The sequence below is a fragment of the Schistocerca piceifrons genome, chromosome 2 (genome assembly GCF_021461385.2).
Source record: "Schistocerca piceifrons isolate TAMUIC-IGC-003096 chromosome 2, iqSchPice1.1, whole genome shotgun sequence".
In the NCBI taxonomy this organism is placed as follows: domain Eukaryota; kingdom Metazoa; phylum Arthropoda; class Insecta; order Orthoptera; family Acrididae; genus Schistocerca; species Schistocerca piceifrons.
The window spans coordinates 628,324,902-628,351,578 of NC_060139.1; the positions used below are offsets into that span (position 1 = coordinate 628,324,902).

The 26,677-nt window shown below is 38.9% G+C and overlaps 1 protein-coding gene across 1 annotated transcript in view; it reads left to right on the top strand.

Annotated features, from left to right (window-relative positions):
* Positions 1–26,677, top strand: part of LOC124777251 (clavesin-2-like) — a 129,887-nt gene that overhangs the window by 64,614 nt on the left and 38,596 nt on the right. The window contains exon 3 of the mRNA XM_047252577.1: positions 20,143–20,281. Coding sequence (XP_047108533.1) covers positions 20,164–20,281 — 118 coding nt within the window. The 5' untranslated portion in view covers positions 20,143–20,163. The remainder of the gene's footprint in view (positions 1–20,142; positions 20,282–26,677) is intronic.

Consider the following 26,677-nt stretch of genomic DNA (forward strand, 5'->3'; position numbering starts at 1 on the left):
GCATTAATTCTATGTACAGTACCATTGCATACGACGTTAATCTTTTTATGGGGCTGATGTGGAGTAGCATGTGAAGAACATGATCTGCTTGTGGAGGCGATATTGCTGTTTACACTTGGCCCAATCATGAGAGCAATATCACTGTCTCCAGGTGGCTCACTCATGGGAGCATCATCACCAAAAGTAAGAGGCACTGGACTGACCTGTGGTTCTGGAGGCCTGGCAGCATCTCGGGCAGGTGGCTCTCACTGTTGCTGCTGTGAGCTCAGATCGGCAGTTGTGGAGGTGTTCATTAGATGCTTGTGAGTTGGCATTGGTGTGACAGATGTTGGTGAAAATGGTAGTCACAATTTTAAGCTCCTCTAACAATGCCTGGCAATTTAGTGTGAGGTCCAGTACTGTTTCAGAAGTAGCAGGAGGAGGCGACAGAGTCTTGTCCGTGAGTGGGTGGTCACTGTTTACTCCACTGATTGGCATGTGGCTGTCATGATGTAGTAGTAAGGCCCTACCCATGTCCCGCAGAAGATTACAATGCCTCAAAAATCTGCACCCAACACTCGCTCTGTGGCATCATCCACAAAAAATGTGCATGGGCGAGGGGTGTGGTTGTCCAGTTGAACTGTGATAGAGGCTGTGCCTATCACAGGAATCACCGAATCGTTCACGATGTGTAGTTGTATAGCGGTTGATGCACATTTCCCAGGTGCCATCTGAGGTGCCAGTGTGCTAACGTTGGTGCCTATGACAACTAGGAAGTATGCTCTACGATGGTTGTCATAGATGAAGACCCGTGCACCATTAGAATGTAGACACAGGGTATGATAAGTGTTGTCATATTTCGTAGTGAGGCAACTTGAACCATGGGAGCAACCTGTTGGGTTTGTGTCAGGTCTCTGTACTAGTTTTGGTAGCAGCAGGGTGGGTGACAGTGATGTGCATCATCACCAAAGCGTGTATGGAAACAACAGGGGTGGTGCGGCTGATTAAGCACAGCATCCTGGCTGGGTGAGTTGTTGTGATGGTTAGGCATGGGTCAATAGCTGGGCGTGAATGCAGCAGGTGGTTATTTACATTCTGCTACAAACACGGCATCTGGGTCTGTCACAGTATCTGACTGTTGGTGCCTAACTGCTGAGGATTCTTACGAGGCTGCTGCTTGTGGGGAGTGGAAGAGCTTGGCTGAAGTCGGAGCAGCTCGGCAACTGTCAGTAGCCCAGGTGCTGTGCAGTGAGTACTGCATGATGGCCTCAGTGGGCGTGAATGGTGTGCAGGCTGACCCAGGCTGGCTGTAGATACAACCAATGTTGACATCGGTGCCGGAGCCAATGCAAGCGTTTATAAAGGTGTGGTGGTCGTGAGGGCAAGCATTTGGTCAGCTAGGCATAACCGGGTTTCCACTGGTTTGTTCTCATGCATCAGCATGGCCATCTGTATGTTTTCAGGCAGCTTGAGAAGCCATTGTGACAAGAGAGCACAATCTGGTAAGAGGTTTGTGTTGATTCAGAGGTGTAACCTGCACCAGAATGCTGACAGGGTATCGTGGCCCAGCAACGTCTCAACAATGGCTAGTTGGAATTGATGTTCAGGTGAAAGAGAGAGGCACTGTTGTATGTGTGTCGTTACTGTCTCATATCTGTCAGTGGTCGGTGCATGCAATAGGAGGTCACTTATAAGATCGGTGTTGGTGTGGAGGTAGTTCAAAAGCACCAAAAACTTGTCATGGTTGTCTGTGATCCTGGCTGGCTGCATCATGCACTCACAGAGTGTGAACCATACTTGCAGAGAATCAACTAGTAGCAGTAGCAGATGTAGCTTGGTGTGTGGCTGGTGGTAATCTGCCTGATGGTAGGGGCTGGGACCAGTATGAAGTCATTGTAATCGTGCAAAGTACACAATGTGGGTTCGTGAACACCATCTGGCGGCACTGATAGAGATGGCAGCTGGTGACACAGCACAGTAGTTGCAGTAGGTGTGTCAGTAATGCAGGTGTCATGACGAATTATCACAGGACTTGGCGCAGGTCTCACAGTTGGTGCATCGGTGTTATGGAGGACAACATTGTAGTGGGGTGCCAAGGAACACTGTGAAATGGACGGATCCTACTTAATCAGTATTATGGTAGATGGTGCATTGGTGTAGGTCACCCAATGCGGCGGCTGTTGTAGGTACTCCTTGTGTTCCCAGAGAATGTGGGTCGCAGCTGCAGTCAGGCTCACCATATTGATATTCTGTGGTCATGAGGTGTGAAAACCCTGCTTGGTTGCAGGTAGACACAGTGTGCCTGCTTGTTGACTAACATCATGTGGCAGGTACAGCCTGGAGCACAGCATGGCTGTTGTTGGTGTGAGTCATTGTGATGACATGACGTGGGTCACAGCATGGCTGTAACAAGCGTGACATCACCCTGGTGTCATGCGGTATCACATGGAACATGATGTTCAGGTGTAGGCCTTGAGAAAACATGGTCTGGCACAGGAAGGTCACTTGTAGGATGGATTCGTCCACAAAAACCCATAAATATCAGTTCTCTCCAATGGAAGGCGGTCGTGTATGGTGGCAATTGTTTGTCAACAATTGCAGTACTCTGGGGGATGTCCCTAATTTGGAACATTGCACAGAGAATGTCGATACATGCTGAGTCATTAGAATGAAAATGAGTGTGGTGTAGTTCATTAACACTGTCACTGAACAATACAGGGTCATTACAAATGATTGAAGCGATTTCACAGCTCTACAATAACTTTATTATTTGAGATATTTTCACAGTGCTTTGCACACACATACAAAAACTCAAAAAGTTTTTTTAGGCCTTCACAAATGTTCGATATGTGCCCCTTTAGTGATTTGGCAGACATCAAGCCGATAATGAAGTTCCTCCCACACTTGGCACAGCATGTCCCCATCAATGAGTTCGAAAGCATCATTGGTGCGAGTTCGCAGTTCTGGCACGTTTCTTGGTAGAGGAGGTTTAAACACTGAATCTTTCACATAACCCCGCAGATAGAAATCACATGGGGTTAAGTCGGGAGAGCGTGGAGGCCATGACATGAATTGCTGATCATGAACTCCACCACAACCGATCCATCGGTTTTCCAATCTCCTGTTTAAGAAATGCCAAACATCATGATGGAAGTGCGGTGGAGCACCATCCTGTTGAAAGATGAAGTCGGCGCTGTCGGTCTCCAGTTGTGGCATGAGCCAATTTTCCAGCATGTCCAGATACACGTGTCCTGTAATGTTTTTTTTGCAGAAGAAAAAGGGGCCGTAAACTTTAAACCGTGAGATTGCACAAAACACGTTAACTTTTGGTGAATTGCGAATTTGGTGCATGAATGCGTGAGGATTCTCTACCGCCCAGATTCGCACATTGTGTCTGTTCACTTCACCATTAACAAAAAATGTTGCTTCATCACTGAAAACAAGTTTCGCACTGAACACATCTTCTTCCATGAGCTGTTGCAACGGCGCCGAACATTCAAAGCGTTTGACTTTGTCATCGGGTGTCAGGGCTTGTAGCAATTGTAAACGGTAAGGCTTCTGCTTTAGCCTTTTCCGTAAGATTTTCCAAACCGTCGGCTGTGGTACGTTTAGCTCCCTGCTTGCTTTATTCGTCGACTTCCACGGGCTACGCGTGAAACTTACCCGCACGCGTTCAACCGTTTCTTCGCTCACTGCAGGCTGACCCGTTGATTTTCCCTTACAGAGGCATCCAGAAGCTTTAAACTGCACATACCGTCACTGAATGGAGTTAGCAGTTGGTGGATCTTTGTTGAACTTCATCCTGAAGTGTCGTTGCACTGTTATGTCTGACTGATGTGAGTGCATTTCAAGCACGACATACGCTTTCTCGGCTCATGTCGCCATTTTGTCTCACTGCGCTCTTGAGTGCTCTGACACCAGAAACCTGAAGTGCGGCTTCAGCCGAACACAACTTTATGACTTTTTCTACTTATCTGTAGTGTGTCGTGACCATATGTCAATGAATGGAGCTACAGTGAATTTATGAAATCGCTTCAATCATTTGTAATAGCCCTGTATATTACTAGCACCAGTTATGTGAGAGGTGGGGATGGTGGCAGGTAGCCATTGTTCACCATGTATGGTCACTGCTGATGTAGCACAGTTAATTAAGGGAGTAGCAGGCATCATCTCGCCATCCTCACTGATAACATTATACTTGATTTGCTATTTAGTGTGTTCGCCCATTTGGTGAGTAGTAATGATGCTCTGGTTTGGCAGTTGTTGAAACAATGGGAACATTGTTGACTGTTCATGAACCACAGTTACACTGGTTATATCATCTGGGAATCAGTGAGAACACCAAACAGATGCACAAATAAATTATCTGCAGTGATGCCAGGCATCAAAGCACCATCATGGGGTGTATTCTTCATGGCGTGAAGTTTGCATCCCTCGGTAATTGACAGCATGCCGGTGCAAGTATAACTCAGTATTTCACAGTACAGATGAAAAGAAAATAACAGGGTCATCATTGTAGGTAGTGGGGAGTGGGTGTAGTAATTACAATGATAAATAAACACTTGCACTCCTGTCACTTACTAGGAATACTTTTATTCTTGCAGGGCATACACAATGCTTGTAGCATAGAACACATACTGCAGAGAACTGATCTGGCAATGATACAGTTATTCTTGCTGTGGTAGGGCAGTGGTATTTTATGGGTCGATGGGGGGGGGGGGGGGGGGGGGGCAGGGGGAACCAGTGGTTCTATGTCACCACAGATATCTCAGTGTGTCGCTGCAAAGAAATATGAAATGGAATGAGCATGTGATGATTGAGGTAGGGAAGGAGAATGGTTGACTTCAGTTTACTGAGATAATTTTGGGAAAGTATGGTTCATCTGTAAAGGAGACCACATATAGGACCTATCTTTGAGTATTGCTTGAGTGTTTGGGATCCACACCTGGTCAGATTGAAGGAAGACGTCAAAACAACTCAGAGATGGGATGCTCAATTCATTACCAGTAGTTATAAACAGTATTATGGAGATGCTTCAGGAACTCAAATGTGAATGAAGGAAGATGACATTCTTCTTGAGGAGTGTTATTGATGAAGTTTAGAGAACCAGCATTTGAAGCTGACAGCAGAATGATTCTATTGCCACCAACATATATTTTGTATAAGGACCACAAATACATGAGAAATTAGAGCTCAGAAGGAGGCATATAGACATTCATTTTTTCCCTTACTCTGTTTGTGAGTGGAACAGCAAATGAAATGACTAGTAGTTGTATAGGTACTCTCCATCAAGCACCGTATGGAGGCTTGCTGAGTATGTACATAGATGTAGATGTAGATTCTAGAAATTAGAAGTTATGTTTAACAGAGAATACTTCTCAGTTCTGTATGTGAGATTCTGCTCATGTTGATTAATTATTGACATTGCTTATGTTCAGTGAAATTTATTTAATAAACTTACATCTTGAGAAAAATTGAGAGCACTGTAGTGGTTAATTTTTGAAGGGGCCCCCATGATTTCAAGTGGTTAGGGGAGATTTGTTGTGGAAGGATGCTGAAAGTTAAATGGACTGACATGATAAGAAATGTACAAGGTCTCAGTAAGGGGACAAATATGTGGAAAACATTGACTGGAAGAAGGAACATGATGATGGGACATGCGTTATTATGTCAGGAAGTAACTTACAACTCACTACAGCAGGGTTTTCGAAACTGTGGCCTGTGGAACACAGGAAGTGAATTAGTGCCCTACAAAAAACTATTAATAACATGGAATTTCTTATTGTTTTATTTTTTATTTTTTTTTTTCTTGAAATTTTGATTAATTACCTTTTAAAATTTTTATTATGAGTTCTCTGTTTTCATTATGATTTAAAAATCAAAGCTATCATCAAATAAAACAAGTTTGTCTCATATTTTAAAAATTTTATTAACCTTTTAAACAAACAACCTGTTCCATCAAAGTACCAGGATTCCCAGAGTGTTTCATCACAGGGAAAGGTTTGGGAATCTGTGCACTAAATGGAGCTGCAGAGAGCCAACACTGTTGGGGAAGATAGATATACCCTAGAAATAATTGAAGATGATAACTGTAGATGTGCTCTGAGAATAAGGTGCTGATACAGGACAGGAAGTCATAGTGGGCTGCATCCAACCAGTCAGAAAACTGATGGTCCCAGGGAATAAGGGAGAGGTCTCCACATGGTTTAGTCTGGCCTTGGCTTCAGAATAAAATTTGAATCACTCAGAGATAATCCAGACAAATTTGCAGTGTTGACACAGACTGTGTAGCTTGGTAGCCCACTTAAAATGATTGACCTGTGGTTCCTGCCATGATACAACCTCTCATAACAACACAGAAGCCTCAGTACTGCAAAGTAGCCACAGCAGTTAGCAGAGCCAGTAATACATCCCAGAAGGAGATGCTAGTGAAGATATGCTATGTAAATGACCTATTTTTCTTGGCCACTATGGACTGACAAAATAAGAGCAAATGCAGGTTGTGCCTGAGCTGATGAGATGGAAGCAGCCATTCCAAGCTCCTCTAGTGGTATAACATTCGTAACTCTTGTTGCTCATGAAAGAATGGCATACTGTTGTTTTGCCTCTGAGAGCTTCAAAACTGTTTGTTTCAAAAGGTCGTCAATCAAAGTAACTAAGAAAATAATTTATTATGTGTTTCACACTCATCTACACAATTTGCTGCATCATAGGATAAACCCCAGCAGACTTACCATTAGGTAGTGTTTCATTCTTTGAACATTGTAGGAATCAAAAAACACTAACACAGATGGTCCTGTCAGACTAGTTATATTCCATAAATAATCCTAAATGTCTTGTGATATTATCATAAGCAGTCAATTTTTCCACTGATAGGTCATGTGCCATTACATAAGGCAAGGTCAGGGCTGGTTTAAGGCCCAAGTGATGGAAGCCACCGCTTGAGGCACCAAGCTAAGAGGAGTGGCAGAGGGGCCACAACTATAATACTTCTATATATGACATGTCAGAATTAGTAGAGGCTGCTTGAATCACCAAGCTGAGAGGGACACCAAGGGTACCCAAGTAGATTTGTGTGTGCTGTGTCACAATTAGTAAGAAAATTCATACTGGCGAAAATGTATGAGGGAAAAGAGGGGAGGGGGACCATTAAATGATAAGCCACCCATGTGGAAAAATGTTCTCAGAGGTGAGATGCTGGCAATGCAAAGAAGCAATCACAGTTGGAAATGCTAGCTTTTTGTATCATCGCAGACAGTAGTCTCTGAATACTTCATAGCACTGCTGGATCAGAACTTGCTGGCTACAGATGGTTCTAAAGTATCTTAACAATTCAGCTCAAGTCATATATTGCATCCTGTAGCTACTGCCTTGTATTTACTGATCCATCTGGTGGAATGACAAAGCACAAGTGGTCAGCTGTCTTCATGGTTGATGGCTCCATTTCCATGTCAGTTCACAACAAAAAGACTGATGAGTGGCTCAATTTAATGCATCTCATAGTAAAATATGGTTACCATCTGTCTGTTCATGTACAGAATAGGTGTTCTTGCTGACAGCATCCCATCTTGATGCCGTTATTAATGTGATGTGATATGATGCATATGATGCAAGAGCTTTGTGTAGTCAGGGTCTTTGGGGTGGTTTGTAATTTGCTCTTATCATTCTAAGCTATAATAAGTCACTGACATGATGGAAGAAATAGTTTGTAGCTGCCTTACAAGTCAAAAAACGTTTACCTTATTTGGTGTTAGCAAGCAATTGAACAGGGCAAGCTGTGTCAGCAATGAAGCATGCATTCAGTGATCTTACAAAAAAACAGTGTATAGCATTGTTGTCAGTATCACAGCTACCATAGCTATAGTGTAGCTGCCCAGAAGATGAAAGCAGTTCAAGTTTCTTTCTTCTGGTGGTTCCAGACAGCAGGTCCAAAATTTATATTTGGTGCTAGAGGGCATTATAAGTCATGGAACAATATGTTGATTAATCAGTGACATAAAGGAATAACTTTCCATGCTTATTATGTAAACTGAACACCCCTTTGAAATAGCATGCATACAATACTTATATCTTTGACGTTATAAAGCCAGATATAAATATTCACACCAGATAAATCTAACAGAGGATAATGAATACACGCAAAGAAGGGTGGTACAAATGGTGACAGGGTTCCTTGACTCGCACAATAACATTACCAGATTCTGAAAAACCTGAACTAGCAGCCAACTACCAGCGAAAACCTACTTATAAAGTTTGAAGAACCAGTAACAAATGTTAAATCTAGAAATACAATGCAGCCCCTAGGTATCACTTCTGTATAATAGTGAAGACAAGATTAGACTGACTGCAAACTGGATAGAGGCATTTAGAGAGTCATTCTTCCTATGCTTCCTATAAAAACAGAATGGGAAGGAATCCAGATATGGGGTAAAATGAGAAGTACCCTCTGTAATACACTTCTGTGGTTTTTACAGGGTAGACGTACATGTGCATGGAAATGAGAACTCATGATGTTTCATATAAAAGTCCCTGAAGCTCTAGCAAGTTCAGTATCATAGGCATGTTGAATGGATCAGTGATTTGGAAATGTGGTGGTCAGGCCAGTGGTGGAGATGTTCAGCACACTTGTCTGACATCCAGTATTATTCTGAGGGCTTCCATGAAATGTCAACACCAATGCTTATTAGAATCTGGACTGATCAGTTATGAAGTGAAGATTTTTGTTAATCTGTTTGATCTGTCAAAATATGGTTGAATGTGAAGGGTATCTGCACCATATGTGTGTTGTAAAGTTTCATGGATATCTGTGATCATGAAACTGCATGATTAGTTTGTGCACAAAGAAACAACATTTCAAAACCTTATCATGATCATTCCCCCCATGAACCATAGACCTTGCCGTTGGTGGGGAGGCTTGCGTGCCTCAATGATACAGATAGCCGTACTGCAGGTGCAACCACAACGGAGGGGTATCTGTTGAGAGGCCAGAAAAATGTGTGGTTCTTGAAGAGAGGCAGCAGCCTTTTCAGTAGCTGCAGGGGCAACAGTCTGGATGATTGACTGATCTGGCCTTGTAACACTAACAAAAACGGCCTTGCTGTGCTGGTACTGCAAACTGCTGAAGCAAGGGGAAACTACGGCCGTAATTTTTCCCGAGGGCATGCAGCTTTACTGTATTGTTAAATGATGATGGCGTCCTCTTGGGTAAAATATTCCAGAGGTAAAATAGTCCCCCATTCAGATCTCCAGGTGGGGACCACTCAGGAGGATGTCGTTATCAGAAGAAGGAAACTGCGTTCTACGGATCGGAGCGTGGAATGTCAGATCCCTTAATCGGGCAGGTAGGTTAGAAAATTTAAAAAGAGAAATGGATAGGTTAAAGTTATAGTGGGAGTTAGTGAAGTTCGATGACAGGAGGAACAAGACTTCTGGTCAGGTGAACATAGGGTTATAAATACAAAATCAAATAGGGGTAATGTAGGAGTAGGTTTAATAACGAATAAAAAAATAGGAGTGTGGGTGAGCTACTACAAACACACAGTGAACACATTATTGTGGCCAAGATAGACATGAAGCCCAGGCCTACTACAGTAGTACAAGTTTATATGTCAACTAACTCTGCAGATGATGAAGAAATTGAAGAAATGTGTGATGAAATAAAAGAAATTATTCAGATATTGAAGGGAGACAAAAATTTAATAGTCACGGGTGACTGGAATTTGAGAGTAGGAAAAGGGAGAGAAGGAAATGTAGTACGTGAATATGGGTTGGGGGTAAGAAATGAAAGAGGAAGCTGCCTGGTAGAATTCTGCATAGAGCATTACTTAATCATAGCTAACACTTGGTTCAAGAATCATAAAAGAAGGTTGTATACATGGAAGAAACCTGGAGATACTGACAGGTTTCAGATAGATTATATAATGGTAAGTCAGAGATTTAGGAACCAGGTTTTAAATTGTAAGACATTTCCAGGGGCAGATGTGGACTCTGACCACAATCTAATGGTTATGAGCTGTAGAATAAAACTAAAGAAACTGCAAAAAGGTGGGAATTTAAGGAGATGGGACCTGGATAAGCTGACTAAACCAGAGGTTGTTCAGAGTTTCAGGGAGAGCATAAGGGAACAATTCACAAGAATGGGGGAAAGAAATACAGTGGAAGAAGAATGGGTAGCTCTGAGGGATAAAGTAGTGAAGGCAGCAGAGGATCGAGTAGGTAAAAAGACGAGGGCTAGTAGAAATCCTTGGGTAACAGAAGAAATATTGAATTTAATTGATGAAAGGAGAAAATATAAAAATGCAGTAAATGAAGCAGGCAAATAGGAATACAAACATCTCAAAAATGAGGTCGACAGGAAGTGCAAAATGGCTAAGCAGGGATGGCTAGAGGACAAATGAAAGGATGTAGAGGCTTATCTCACTAGGGGTAAGATAGATACTGCCTACAGAAAAATGAAAGAGACCTTTGGAGAAAAGAGAACCACTTGTATGAATATCAAGAGCTCAGATGGAAACACAGTTTTAAGCAAAGAAGGGAAAGCAGAAAGGTGGTAGGAGTATTTAGAGGGTCTATACAAGGGCAATGTACTTGAGAGCAGTATTATGGAAATGGAAGAGGATGTAGATGAAGATAAAATGGGAGATACGATACTGCATGAAGAGTTTGACAGAGCACTGAAAGACCTAAGTTGAAACAAGGCCCCAGGAGTAGACAACATTCCATTAGAACTACTGACAGTCTTCAGAGAGCCAGTCCTGACAAAACTCTACCATCTGGTGAGCAAAATACCCTCAGACTTCAAGAAGAATATGATAATTCCAATCCCAAAGAAAGCAGGTGTTGACAGATGTGAAAATTACTGAACTATCAGTTTAATAAGTCATGGCTGCAAAATACTAATGTGAATTCTTTACAGACAAATGGAAAAACTGGTAGAAGCCGATCTCGGGGAAGATTAGTTTGGATTCTATAGAAATGTTGGAACACGTGAGGCAATACTGACCCTACAGCTTATCTTAGAAGCTAGATTAAGAAAAGACAAACCTACATTTCTAGCATTTGTAGTCTTAGAGAAAGCTTCTGACAACGTTGACTGGAATACTCTCTTTCAAATTCTGAAGGTGGCAGGGGTAAAATACAGGGAGCGAAATGCTATTTAAAATTTGTGCAGAAATCAGATAGCAGTTATAAGAGTCGAGGGACATGAAAGGGAAGCAGTGGCTGGGAAGGGAGTGAGACAGGGTTGTAGCCTCTCCCCAATGTTATTCAATCTGTATATTGAGCAAGTAATAAAGGAAACAAAAGAAAAATTGGGAGTAGGTATTAAAATCCATGGAGAAGAAATAAAAACTTTGAGGTTCGCCGATGACCTTGTAATTCTGTCAGAGACAGCAACGGACTTGGAAGAGCAGTTGAATGGAATAGACATTGTCTTAAAAGGAGGATATGAGATGAACATCAACAAAGGCAAAAATGAGGATAATGGAATGTAGTCGAATTAAGTCAGTTGATGCTGAGGGAATTAGATTAGGAAATGAGACACTTAAAATAGTAAAGGAGTTTTGCTATATGGGGAGCAAAATAACTGATGATGGTTGAAGTAGAGAGGACATAAAATGTAGACTGGCAATGGCAAGGAAAGCGTTTCTGAAGAAGAGAAATTTGTTAACATCGAGTATAGATTTAAGTGTCCAGAAGTCGTTTCTGAAAGTATTTGTATGGAGTGGAGCCATGTATGGAAGTGAAACATGGACGATAAATAGTTCGGACAATAAGAGAATAGAAGCTTTTGAAATGTGGTGCTACAGATGAATGCTCAAGATTAGCTGAGTAGATCACATAACTAATGAGGAGGTATTTAATAAAATTGGGGAGAAGAGGAGTTTGTGGCACAACTTGACTAGAAGAAGGGATCGGTTGGTAGGACATCGGTTGGTAGGACATGTTCTGAGGCATCAAGGGATCACCAATTTAGTATTGGAGGACAGCGTGGAGGGTAAAAATTGTAGAGGGAGACCAAGGGATGAATACACTAAGCAGATTCAGAAGGATGTAGGTTGCAGTACGTACTGGAAGATGAAGCAGCTTGCACAGGATAGAGCAGCATGGAGAGCTGCATCAAACCAGTCTCAGGACTGAAGACTACAACAACAACAGTCATGATCATTAAGGACTAATGCCTTTTCTACAGTTGACTGTTTATCAGTCAGTCTTTGTTCTTGCAGTTGTAACTGTTGAATTTTCAGCATGTGTTAGCACTTGTTTCAGAGACCAAATGACCTCATCAAAGAGGTCACTTTTTTTTTAAGGAGACGTATTTTACATTTCCCATTTTGTGTGGAATATACAGCCTACATTATGATTCTTTGTACTGTTTTTGCGCCATGTTTATGATATGTGGAAGCAAAATAGTGTGGCATTTGCTTAAATGAATGTGACAAACTGCCTTGTCAGGTGGGTGTACTAGGCCAATGAGAAAGTCCATGACCATACTTTCCAATATAAAGCCTCTTTAATCAATTTAGCTACTGCTCCATTTCTACTGCTCTTGTTCTGTATCTGTACAAAAAAGGCACAAATAATATCTATAGATGAGTATACATATATTTGTCTCTGAATCCCAGAACATTTTTAAAATTCAAACAAAAACAACTGTTTTACTAAAACGAATTTCATCATAATCAGCATGTTTTTTTGACAAAACCAGTTTGTTAAAACCCAACAAATATTCTTCATAGATTATGTCTTTAGAGCCAGGGATAGAGATTGCCTAGTGGAATCAGTGGAACTTGTTTCTATAATTTTGGTAGCTTATGATTTACCATGGCACTAAAGCATTTTAAAACACTTATCTCTTTGTGGGATATGTGGTTAGTTTGATAAGTGAATTTAAAACTTTTTGCCAAAAATACTGCATCATTTTATACTGAATGCAATCATACACATGAATGGAAAAAATTCTGAGATTTTCCAAAGTGACAAATATGTTTCACCAATATTTTATCATTTATGTATCTTTCTCTCATTTTATCCACAAAATTAACACATCTGTTTTATTTATATTTATTTATTTGTTTGTTTGTTCGGGTTCCATAGATCCAGTATACAAGAGAACTGTATGGATGTGTAACGAGTCATAATTATACATGAGAACAGTAGCCTACTTATAGATGGTAGTGGATACAAATTGCAATATGTGTAAAGGAACAAAATATGTTAACATTTACAAGCTTACGCACTTCCCAAACTAAAAGAGAGATATAAATCAATACAATAATAAATTACAATTATTCCATATTAAGTCATAACTTTTCTAGAAGTGAAGTACATTGTTATTCTGACATAGGTCATCATGTTCAGTTAGAAAATGGTAACAGCAAATATTACAAGTCAATGTGCAATACTTAACTTACAGTATAGAAGTGTTTATCTCAAAGAACTCATCAAGAGAGTAAAACGAGGGTTCCAGAAGATATTCTTTTAATTTACTTTTAAATTATGGTATTACACTAGTAAGATTTTTTATGTCCAATAGGTAGATTAGATTAGATTAGATTAGATTTGATTTACCTTCCTTCCAATTGATCTGTAGTGAGGAGGTCCTCCAGGATGTAGAACATGTCAGAAAAACAATAATACATGATGAAAAATATTTACAACTGAAACAAATAAGCTAATGTACCTTCCACAGGTCCCAAGTGGAATGATCGTCATTTTTTTAATGGACACTATATGAAAGAATCATTTCACAAACACTAATGCACAGAATTTAAAAAAGTTTTTTTATTTATAAGGCAATAAACATGTAATAGAACTACTATAATACTTATTTACAATGAACACATTACTGCACTGAAATTGTGCAGAAATTATATTGTACTTAAATATATACAGGGTTATTACAAATGACTGAAGCGATTTCACAGCTCTACAATAACTTTATTATTTAAGATATTTTCACAATGCTTTGCACACACATACAAAAACTCAAAAAGTTTTTTTAGGCATTCACAAATGTTCGATATGTGCCCCTTTAGTGATTCGGCAGACATCAAGCCGATAATGAAGTTCCTCCCACACTCGGTGCAGCATGTCCCCATCAATGAGTTCGAAAGCATCGTTGATGCGAGTTCGCAGTTCTGGCACGTTTCTTGGTAGAGGAGGTTTAAACACTGAATCTTTCACATAACTCCACATAAAGAAATCGCATGGGGTTAAGTCGGGAGAGCGTGGAGGCCATGACATGAACTGCTGATCATGATCTCCACCACGACCGATCCATCAGTTTTCCAATCTCCTGTTTAAGAAATGCCGAACATCATGATGGAAGTGCGGTGGAGCACCATCCTGTTGAAAGATGAAGTCGGCGCTGTTGGTCTCCAGTTGTGGCATGAGCCAATTTTCCAGCATGTCCAGATACACGTGTCCTGTAACGTTTTTTTCGCAGAAGAAAAAGGGGCCATAAACTTTAAACCATGAGATTGCACAGAACACGTTAACTTTTGGTGAATTGCGAATTTGCTGCACGAATGCATGAGGATTCTCTACCACCCAGATTCGCACATTGTGTCTGTTCACTTCACCATTAACAAAAAATGTTGCTTCATCACTGAAAACAAGTTTCGCACTGAACACATCTTCTTCCATGAGCTGTTGCAACGGCGCCGAACATTCAAAGCGTTTGACTTTGTCATCGGGTGTCAGGGCTTGTAGCAATTGTAAACGGTAAGGCTTCTGCTTTAGCCTTTTCCGTAAGATTTTCCAAATCGTCGGCTGTGGTACGTTTAGCTCCCTGCTTGCTTTATTCGTCAACTTCCGCGGGCTACGCGTGAAACTTGCCCGCACGCGTTCAACCATTTCTTCGCTCACTGCAGGCTGACCCGTTGATTTCCCCTTACAGAGGCATCCAGAAGCTTTAAACTGCGCGTACCGTCACTGAATGGAGTTAGCAGTTGATGGATCTTTGTTGAACTTCATCCTGAAGTGTCGTTGCACTGTTATGACTGACTGATGTGAGTGCATTTCAAGCACGACATACGTTTTCTCGGATCCTGTCGCCATTTTGTCTCACTGCGCTCTCAAGCGCTCTGGTGGCAGAAACCTGAAGTGTGGCTTCACCCGAACAAAACTTTATGACTTTTTCTACGTATCTGTAGTGTGTCGTGACCATATGTCAATGAATGGAGCTACAGTGAATTTATGAAATCGCTTCAATCATTTGTAATAGCCCTGTATATTCACACAGCATTCTTCTATAGCACATCACTATCTTTCACTTTGTGAAACTCAAATGTGTAATATTTTGTAATGGGTGCCCTCAAACTATATTCAGGACAGTGGAAATTAAAATGTCCTGTGGTGCCTCTTCTGCTCCCAGTGGGCTGGTTTGACAACCTGCCCCTGTTTTAAAAAAAATACAATATATACTGGATGGGATTATTTGTACCTGGGAGAACAGGAACTCTTCAGAAAATTTGCATTCTTTATTGCTTGTTAGCTAATAACTTGATGTTTTGTGTGACATAAAATTACATATAGGATACATTTTACTACATGAAAAAACCCAATGTCATTGTCTAATACTGAAAAAGCTATTAATATGAATAGTACCCAAGGCTGGTGTGGTTTCTTGATCTGATTATCTGTATTTTGTCACTTTCTGCTAGATAACATGAAATAGATATGCCTAATATTGCAGCAATTGTAACACACACCAAATAAACGACACTGTTTTGGCACAAATGGTCATTTTTATAACACGACAGAATATAATGACGAAGTAGCAATATCAAGTGCTTATTAGTCCTACTACAAGCAAAATGTTTCATGTTATGAAATAGTTTTACATTTCATCATATGCTCTAGCTTCTGAAGCATGAGATTGAAAAGTAGTAGTGCAAAATTTTTATATAAATTTGGAATCGTCAGAGTCTTCTATAATTTGTGGGATGTCCCCATTTCTTCCCCTTCCTCACTCTAACAAACAATCTTGTCATCATTAATTCTGTAACTATTCCTGTCAGGATAAAACTTATACTCTGGTTAACTTGACTAATCCTGCCACAATCACCATTTTAGTTATCCCGCATTTATTCTCCAGTTAGGCTTTATTACATGTTCGGATACTAGGCACTTTGTGAAACAAATTCTTCCTCCCCCTCCCCCCCAGAAATTGCCACCCAGGGCAGATACTCCGGTTTGCACCCCGCCCCCTACATGCAGGCCTGTCGTCCATGCGTGTATCTGACAGCTTAGGCATGCCAGTAAAATTTTTCCGGGTAGCATCTGGCTGCTTGCTGCTATTGCTTATACAGCTAACTGCCACACTTCTGTAGCCAGAGGTGGGAGAAGGTACTGGTACTACTTACACATGACTCAACTGCGCACACGCATGAGCTTGCTCTCAACTGGTCAAACAAATCTAATGCAAGTAGTTGTCACATCACGCTCATCGAAGGTAATTTGCTGTTATGAAGCATTACATAGTTTTCCTAAAGCTGTTGACACATTTTGCTGTTAGCAGACACTTGTTTGAGCACTGTAGTTTGTTGCTGTATATGGCACATTTCCTTGGCAACTTAGTTTTATTTTCATTCTCTCTCTCTCTCTCTCTCTCTCTCTCTCTCTCTCTCTCTCTCTCTCTCTCTCTTGTTCATGTTTTATTGCTGCAATTATTATTCTGCAATAGCAAGATACAGTAATATACTTTGTTGGAGTATTGTTTCTTAGCAGTCAATGTTACAAAAATGTAACTGAAAACTAAAACAATAAAAAATTCCTGGAATTCTAAAATCCCAGGTCTTTCCCAGTTTTCTCCAAGATTAAAAAAATTCCCAGGTTTTCCCCAAATCTCCCAGTTGTCCCGGGTCATATACACCCTGCACCAGCAATACCTCCACTTCAACAGCTGCCACCCTTTCCACACCAAGAAGTCCCTTCCATACAGCCTAGCCCCCTGTGGTCATCACATCTGCAGTGATGAACAGTCCCTCTTGAAATACACTGAGCATCTCACTGAAGCCTTCACAGACAATAATTATCCTTCCAACCTTGAACAAAAACAAATCTCCCATGCCTTATCTTTCCAATCTCCCACCAACTCCCAAAGCCCCACAGTCAAGCCACAGAGGAGCATTCCCCTTGTTACTCAGTAGCAGCCAGGACTGGAGCAACTGAACGACATTCTCCACCAGAGTTTCAACTACCTCTCACCATGGCCTGAAATGAGAAATGTCCTGCACACTATCTTTCCCACCGCTCCCACAGCGGTATTCTGCTGTCCACTGTACCTACACAATATAGTCGTCCATCCCTACACAACCCCTGCTCCCAACCCCTTACCTCATGGCTCATACATCTGTAATAGCTTGAGATCCAAGACCTGTCCCATATATCCTCCAACCATCACCTGCTCCAGTCCGGTCACAAACATTACCTATCCCATCAAAGGCAGGGCTACCTGTGAAACTAGTCATATGATCAACAAGCTAAGCTGCAACCACTGTGCTGCATTGTATGTGGGCATGACAACCAACAATCTGTCTGCCCACATGAATGGCCACCAACAAACTGTGGCCAAGAAATGGGTGGACCATCCTGTTGCTGAGCACACTGCCACACATGAATCCCTCATTTCAATGACTGCTTAACAGCCTGTGCCATATGGATCCTTCCCACCAACACCAGCTATTCTGAATTGCACAAGTGGGGACTTTCCCTGCAATATACTCTATGTTCCAGCAACCTGCCTGCCCTCAACCTTCACTTTTCCTCACCCATCCAGCTCCTTCCCTGTTCCCATTACAGCACTACACAGCCCTCAATCCACCATCACACTCAGTGTGTTTACTTCTCTCCTTTTCTGTTAACCCCCCACCTCTTTCCTTCCCTCAGTCTAACCTGCAGCACTTCATTGTCTGTCATCCCTAACCTACTATTCCTCCCCTTCCCCACCCCAGCCTCCTCCTTACTCCCACTTCCATCACGCACTAGTGCTGCTGCTCGCAGTGTGGCCTCAGTTGCCTGAGACTGCAGTCATGTGTGTGAGTTGCCTTTGTGTGTGTGTGTGTGTGTGTGTGTGTGTGGCTGAAAGCTTTATTTGTGACAGTTCTTTTGTTCTGCCTCTCTGCAACTCAGCATCATCGCTATATAATGAGAAGCAACTTTCCTTTTCATAATGTTGAACTTGATGTACCTCTTGATCATTACAGCTTAGACTTATGTTTTCCTGCACTTTATGAGACCCCCCCCCCCCCCCCAAAAAAAAAAAAAAAAAAAAAAAAAAAAAAAAAAAAAAAAAAAAAAAAAAAAAAAAAAAAAAAAAATAATAATACTGGGTTTTTTAAAATTCAAAGTCTGTCCATTCCAAGTGAACCATTTATAGAGATTATTGAACACAAATTTGGCAGATGTTGCAATGTCACTATCAGATGTTTTTTCAACTAAAAGAGATGTATCATCTGCAAAGAGAGTAAATTTGGTAGTAGCTTTCGTACAATGTGGAAGGTCATTAGTAAAAATAAGAAGGAGTGAGAGGCCAGCACAGAACCTTGCGGCACTCCTGCGCTTACTGTTCCCCAACCAGGTGAGGTTATTGTGCCATCTTCCGATTAAGCGATACCCTCTGGTTTCTGTCAGTTATGTATGATTAAAGGCACGTTCCCCTTGTGCTACTTAATCCATAATAGACAGCTTTTGAAAGGAGCATTTCATGGTTCACACAGTTGAAGACCTTAGTTAAATCACAAAATGTTCCAACTGGAGCTAATCTATTGTTCAGTGCTTCTAAAACATTATTCATAAGTGAAAATATAGAGTCATCAGTTGACAAATCCTTACTTAAATAGTGGTTTCACATCTGCATACTTTTTTCTGTCTGGGATGATTCATTCATAAAGAGATTCATTAAATATATGGCAAAGTATTACACAGATGACATTATGAGGATGTTTAAATAGCTTAGAGGAAATATTATCAAAGCCAGATGACTTTTTGGTTTTCTTTTTAGTGATGATCCTTTTCACCTCACTGACAGTAAATGGGGCTATATGCATTTGACTTATTTTTCGCAATCCAGACTCTTTCAGGAGGTCCATAACCACATTTCTTGGAAGCTGATAGAAAGTATTCATTAAGGACACTTGCAGCTGCATCAGTTTTTTTAATCAAACTACCACAATGTCTTATTTCTATGTAGGAAACACTATCATCATTTTTCCCCAGCTCCCTTTTGATAGTACTCTAGATGGTTTTTATTTTACTGTATGAGTTGTCTATTTCAGATTTAATATGTAATGTTTTAGAGCACTTTATAACTCTTTTCAGTATTGTAGAATATGATCTATAATGTTCTTTTACAGCAGGCTCATCAGAACATCTTTGTGATGTATATAATACTCATTTTGTCTTGAATTAAATTTTTATTTCTTTTGTAATCCAGGGTTTCATTTTGCAGGCCTGGAGATTTATTTTTACAATATTTTTTTTTTTTTTTTTTTTTTTTTTTTTTTTTTTTTTTTTTTTCATTTTATTTAGTGGTGTAACAAAATAAGTCCTGAATTTTTTGTGATTTTTTACAGAATGCTTTGAAGCAACCCAAGTTCTCATTTTATACTATCATCCTTAAAACTAGGTTATTGTTACTGCATAATTATGTGTCAAATCCCTTATTTTATAATGGCTGTAAGAAAACATTATTTTTGTAATCATAATTGCAAAAGCAGCAACCTACAGTCAGTATTTAATAAAAATAAAAGAGAAGTCTTGATAGCATAAACACATTTATTTAAAAATGGTGACTGATTACAATCTGTTTTAGATCATCATCAGACCATACTCCAAAGGTGGCAGGCAAAAACAGTGTCATGGGACAGAAATCATAGATACAAGACATGGTTGTTAACTGTTCATCCTTATCATATACATATGGTTCCTGGTCTGTGACTGTCTCTAGTTGTCACCTTTGTAGTATGGTCTGATGATGGACTAAACCAGATTGAAAACAGTCACCATTTTTAAATAAATGTGTTTACACAATCAAGACTGTTTGTTAATTTTTATTAAATGTAACAAAACATTTGTCATCATTTTATGATAACTTACATAGATGTTTTTAACATACAACTAACATCAGTCATTTATGGTAGTGTATGAACTTACGTAAAGGACTGGAAACATTGGCTGGATATGTCCACTTCTCATGAATCATTAGATCAGTGTTGGAAGCAGCGTGCACAGCATGAGGTGTTGGAAGATCCAACAAAGGTTGAAGACAATATATTTGCCTTGAGAACACTTGTTCAAGGTATGATATATTTTATTTTTGAGACATGATTTTTCACATAATGTATGTATAAATTATTTGAATAATTAGATTTAGAATTATTAGAATATTTATTATCTGGTGTTCAATATATTTTGATACAATTGGCCCTATCAAAATGTAAGATACATTTAATAGTACAACTTTATGAATAAAATATATAAGTTTGTATAAGTAGGGGACAATGGAGATAACTAGTATATTATTAACCCATAGCCTATATGTATGTTACTGAAAGACTTGTTTACAGGTATATCAATGTTTAACTATAATGAAGTATTAATTACATGGATTTACATATTAGTCACATATATTTACATACTGGGTGCATACATTTATAGTTTACCATTACTTATGGCTACATGAAGCAATCTAGGAAATCAGGATACTTATGTATGTGTATATAAAGTAAGAATTCTGCTTCTAATAGCTAAAGAGAGGCCTATTAAAAGTGGTGACATTAATAAATTATACACAAAACTCAAAAAAGTCTATAAAATTGAAATTAAAATAACCAAGGTTGAAGCACATTATAGCTACATTTTGAAATAAAAAAAAATAGTTGTAAGTAAGTGTGGAATGCCTTCAAAGGGAAGTAAACCAAAATAAAAAGATAATAACATTCCTACAGATGTTAAGTGAATACTTTATAAACTTTACAGACTGTCATCATTCAAGCTGCAACAACAGCTTGGATGCTGAGATACTTCTGTTCCAATAATAAATACAATTATGTTCTCATGGTTTAAAACTATTCCCTCACAATATTAGGAAAGCAGTTAGCAAGCTTGGCAATTCTAAAACAGAGAACTATTATGAAAATAGTAATTGTATCATAAAGAGCATAGCAAAAACATTGAAATATCATTACATTACTTATACAATAGAATTGTGGCAGATGTGTTTTCCCTGAAACTTTTAAATTCACAGTAACACTTCCAGCCTTTAAGAAAAGAGACACACACTTCCCTAGTAACTATATACCAACCTCAATTGTTAAAACTGCATCAAAAATAATCGAAAGCTGTATACACAAACAAATATATGACTATTTTGAAAATAACAATATACTGAATGTATATATAAAATACATATCAAATATGATTTTATATCAAATATGTGAACAGTAAAAGCCATAGGAAATCTGCATAAAGTAAAGGAAAGATAATAACTCATTTTTATCAAAGCGATTTGTGGCACATGTACATTAATAATGGTTCACTATCTTAACAACTAGCTCTCAAGTTCTAACTCAACTTTGGCAAAAAGTACACACATTCTCACACAGATACACAAATGCACACTACCATGACACAATCTGTTAGATATTGTACTTGATGGTGCTGAAAAGAGACAAACTACACATTCTACACTTATAGACTTGAACAAAGCCTTTGACTCAATGTCACACAAGACTGTAATAATAAAATCAACACACTGTGGCATAAGAGATGAGTCATTAAGGTTATTTAAAACCTGTCCATCTGGGCAGACTGCAACCAACAAATGCAAATAATCAGACATCACAGTTTTTGAAAATAAGTCTTGGAATGCCACATGTGTTGCTTCTTGGACCTTTTCTCTTCACTGCTTATATCAATGATTTCTCAAGTTACATGCCATTTGAGAATATACTCTATGCTGATGACATCACACTAACAACAACAGGTGAAAACGCAATGTGTTCAAAATTACGACAGAGAAATAATAATAAAAATTACTGATCACTGGAGGCTGTCCAGCTGTCCACTAACAAAACAAAGATAGAATAACTTCATTTCAGTCTCTGGACAGCAAAGTCTGAAGGTAATAATGTCAAATTACTTGGACCTGTGGTCAATAAAAGATTCTTTTGAGGTGGACAAATTACTTAAGAAGTGAACTATCAAGAATACTATTTCTGTTACATACATCAAGATAAAACGTCAGAAAAAATCTGCTACTGTAGTCTCATTACACATTATTTCATTCATACCTACAATATGGAATACTGTTATGGGATCATGCATCACAGCTGGCTTACATTTTCTGATCACAGGAGAAAGTAAATGCACATATTCTAGGTTTAACCCCTTCCTACCCCCAGGAGACTTGTAGATGTCACTTCAGATCTCTTAAGATATTGACAGTCATTTGCAATTTTCTAATTTATGCCATAAAAATTTAAATCAACTTAAGCAGAGAAATAATGTTCATTTGCACAACACAATTACTAGCACACAAGCTTGAAATTCTTCAACAAGTTAATGGAAACAGCCCACTTGACTCTTTTACCCAAGTTTAAAAAAGTTTCAGATACTTGGATAAAAGAGCATGAATCCTGCACAGTTGATGATAGCATACGTAAGTCATAATTTACATCCTGTTATTGTATGCAGTACGATATCATTAGAGAAAAGTTAAGGGTAATATAGGGGGAATCAGATAATGAAAGGGGGCTTGGTGGGAATATTTTTGAGTTAAGTGATATTCCCTATTAAGTGATATTCTCTATTACTTCTACTGCCTTTACATTTTGGAAATGAATCTCACATTTATCAAATGGTAAGAAAGTATGCAGAATTTATGGTGACTCACTATTGGTCTAGGTTTTAATATATGTACCCTAACAATGGCTACTGATTGAAGGACCTAGAGTAACTGACATACTGCTTTATTTTATTTTACACAGGAAATTTACTTACAGGAGTTGAAATGTACAAGACACTTCCATTGACAACTTCTTTGTAGGCTCAGTTACCATCACACTTTATTGATACAAAAATAATATCAGATTTTTCATTTGGCCATGGTGTTCAAACTTACTTGACAAAATATTGTAACCAATTAGCTTTACATTTTAAAAAATACTGTCTAAAAAAATACAACCAACTCAGTCACAGTGTTAAAGAAAAATATCTGGAAGGACACTTGGAAGTAACTTGCAAATCAGAAAATGTAGATACAATTTTAATTCTTTCTTGAACATATTCTGTAGCAGCTGGGTGCTGTTTCTTTCTACAACAAACATGGGTAGCTACTTGGAACAGATCAGTTGTGGTACTTAAGTATCTAATATGAGTAAAAGAGGCCACCATGTGCTTCTGAGGGTTTATTGAACTCTAGAATTCAAACTCAAATACCACAAGCACTGTGAATTCCCCCAGTCTGTTATTAAAAAGATGAAACAAATGTACATCACACAAGAAAGTGAAGCATTCCAAGAATAAAACAGAATGAATCTGAAATGTTAGTAAGTGTGAAACAAAAGAGAAAATCAAATGTAGGGATGACTAAAACAGAGATTCAAAACAACTGATGTTCTAAAAATGGTCATAAATAATTTTTGTTGCAAAAATGGTCACATCATTGGCCATTAAATTTAATGTTTACTGTTGCACAGAGTCAGCGAACATTGTATCCTACAATAAATAGCTAAAACTAAAGAAATACAGGATGAATGTTCTGGCAAAATGTAAATAATTTAGCAGTACATCATCAGCAGGCATACACAGAGGAAAATAAAACTTTGCTAGCTGTTGGAAATGGGTAGCTAACAGCTCTGTGGGAGGCAGCATGTGTGCTAGCTAGGAATGGAGGAGGTTAGGTGTCGCATGAGCACAGGCTTAGCATGTGATACATGGATACCAGAGATGGTGAGGTATGGTGCACAATGAAGACGAGTAGGAATGGGTAAGAGGACATAGCGAGACAAATTTACCAAGAGCAGACATTGTCTACAGGGAGAGCGACTATTAAAACTAAGTTGTGAAACACAGCCACAAGTCACAGTTAGTATCTTTTATTGATCAGTTTTGCTCTTCAAAAGCACATGAGCATCATCAGAATATACTCTGTAAAAGATACAAATTACGATAATATGGAAAACTAATATTGCAATTACATAAAGTACGTATTCTGATTCCAGTGTGGTGACTTCTGTTTAAAGTTGGCTGATAGCATTAAAGATTGCCTTTAGAGTTGGCTGACAGCTGTAAACATTAATTTGGCTGTACTATAGTACTTAAAAATTATATTTTGGTTGCTTATCTACAGCACTTCATAAGATAACTGGGAGAACCCATGTAGATTAAATTCATTTTGTTCATTTAATAAATTTTGAGGGTTTTCTTTTTTCCACAAAAATTTCCCATTCTGCCAAAACATTTAACAGCAGAGCTTTATCTGCAGTACAGATAATTTTCTTACTGTCTTGTATCTCACCTAATGTATGTTAAGTTGTTCTCAAATGTTCATCGAATGCTGTATGATTTGAATTTAAATTACAATGTTGCTTATAATGTGTTTCAAATGCTATTCAAATTTGGCCAATGTACATGATCTGACAATTTTGGCACTTCATTTTATATACTCCTGAATTACCATATTTGTCCATATGAACATTCTCCTTGTGTATTAGTGTGTATCTAAGGGAGTTGCTAGTTCAAAACTCCACTTTCACTTTCTGTTTGGGAAACATCTCATGAAATGGTGTATTATAGGACCTTTGTACGTCAGTGAAATATGCCTATATCTAAAATAATGTACTATAAATTTATCAAACAAACAAAACGAATTTAATGTACATGGTTTCTTCCAGTTATTTGATGAAGTGCTGTAGATAAGCAACCAAAATATAATACCTGCCATATCATCCTAAAAGAAATATTTTTAAAAATTGTAATTTTGAATGCATTTATGTATAAACATTTTTAATATGTATTTTTATAATGTATTTTGAAATATTTTTTATTTTTTACTGGCATAATTGTATTTTTAAGTATAAGCAGATATGTACAGATCTGATATGTCTATATACTTGTCCATAAAACAAGCAATGAATGTAACTTTCATTTTCTGTAGTTGAAAATTATCTTTGGGTAGACTACGACCTGTACAATGTAAGTTACAGGTACTGTTGTACTGTCAATTTCATCTTTGGTGCTGTCAATGTCAATGTCACCATTTAGCATTCTACTTTAAACATTCTTTAAAGGTAAGTTTAAGTTACATAGTATAGCCAAATTAATCTTTACAGCTGTCAGCCAACTGTAAAGGGAATCTTTAATGCTGTCAGCGAACTTTAAACAGAAGCCATCACAATGGAAGCAGAATATGTGCTTTATGTAGTGTCAATGTTAGTTTCCATATTATCTTAATTTGTATCTTTAACAGTGTATATTCTGATAGTGTTCTTGTGCATTTGAAGAGCAAAACTGGTCAATACAATTAACAACTGTGACTTGCGGCTGTGTTGGAAAACTTAGGGCGGCAAATTGTTGGGTAGAGGGTGTGGTGACAGTAGGTTAGTGGAAACTGAGGCCAGTAGGATTATGGGAGTGAAGGATGTGTTGCAAGGATTACTCCCTCCTAAGTAGATCAGCAAATCTGGTGCTGGAGAGAAGGGTCTAGATGGCATGAGCTGCGAGGCAGCCATTAAACCAGAATTTTTTGTGCTTAGCAGCATGTTATGCCACTGGGTTGCCAACCTAGTTTGTGATGTTCACCTGCTTTATTTCATCATTGATTGCCCTCGGTGTCAACATACTGTGTTGCTATACTGACTGAAAAATGGGGGTGGAAGTTCAATTCTGACTACTTTAAATGATGTAGCCGACAGGTGCATAGTTGCATTTCATGGTTCTTTACTTTCACTGTTCACAACCCCCCAATAATACACAGTTATATGGCGAGTGCACTATTGTTTAACTTTCAATAAGTTTCATTAATAGGTTGCAGGCAAACATCCACATACTGGTACAATACTTTACTGTTGAACATCTATGAGCAGTAAAAACCTAACCACACAGCTCTTGCCACTTAATACAGAACATATTGAACACACACTGTCCTTGTTTTAACACACAGCATAATTGTGTTACATTTATTTCACAGTTAGCCCACTTAATATAGTAAGTATTGAACACACACTGTCCTTGTTTTAACACACGACATAATTGTGTTACATTTATTTCACAGTTAAGTTCATGCATTGTTGTTGTTGTTCTAATCAACACAGATTTAAATTACAATGAAATGAATAGCATACACCCATTGATATAAGTCAACGGGGACAGTTGAAAATGTGTGCCCCGAACCAGGAGTCAAACCCGGGATCTCCTGCTAACATGGCAGATGCTCTGTCCAGCTGAGCGACTGAGGACACAGAGGATAGTGCGACTGCAAGGACTTATCTCTGGCACACCTCCCGTGAGACCCACATTCCCAACTTGGTATCCTGCACTATATTCACAGTGCCCCTGCTCAGCTGGATAAAGTGTCGGCCATGTAAGCAGGAGATCCTGGGTTCGAGTCCCGGTTGGGGCACACATTTTCAACTGTCCCCGTTGACTTATATCAATGCCTGTATGCACCTAGGGGTATTCATTTCATTGTAAT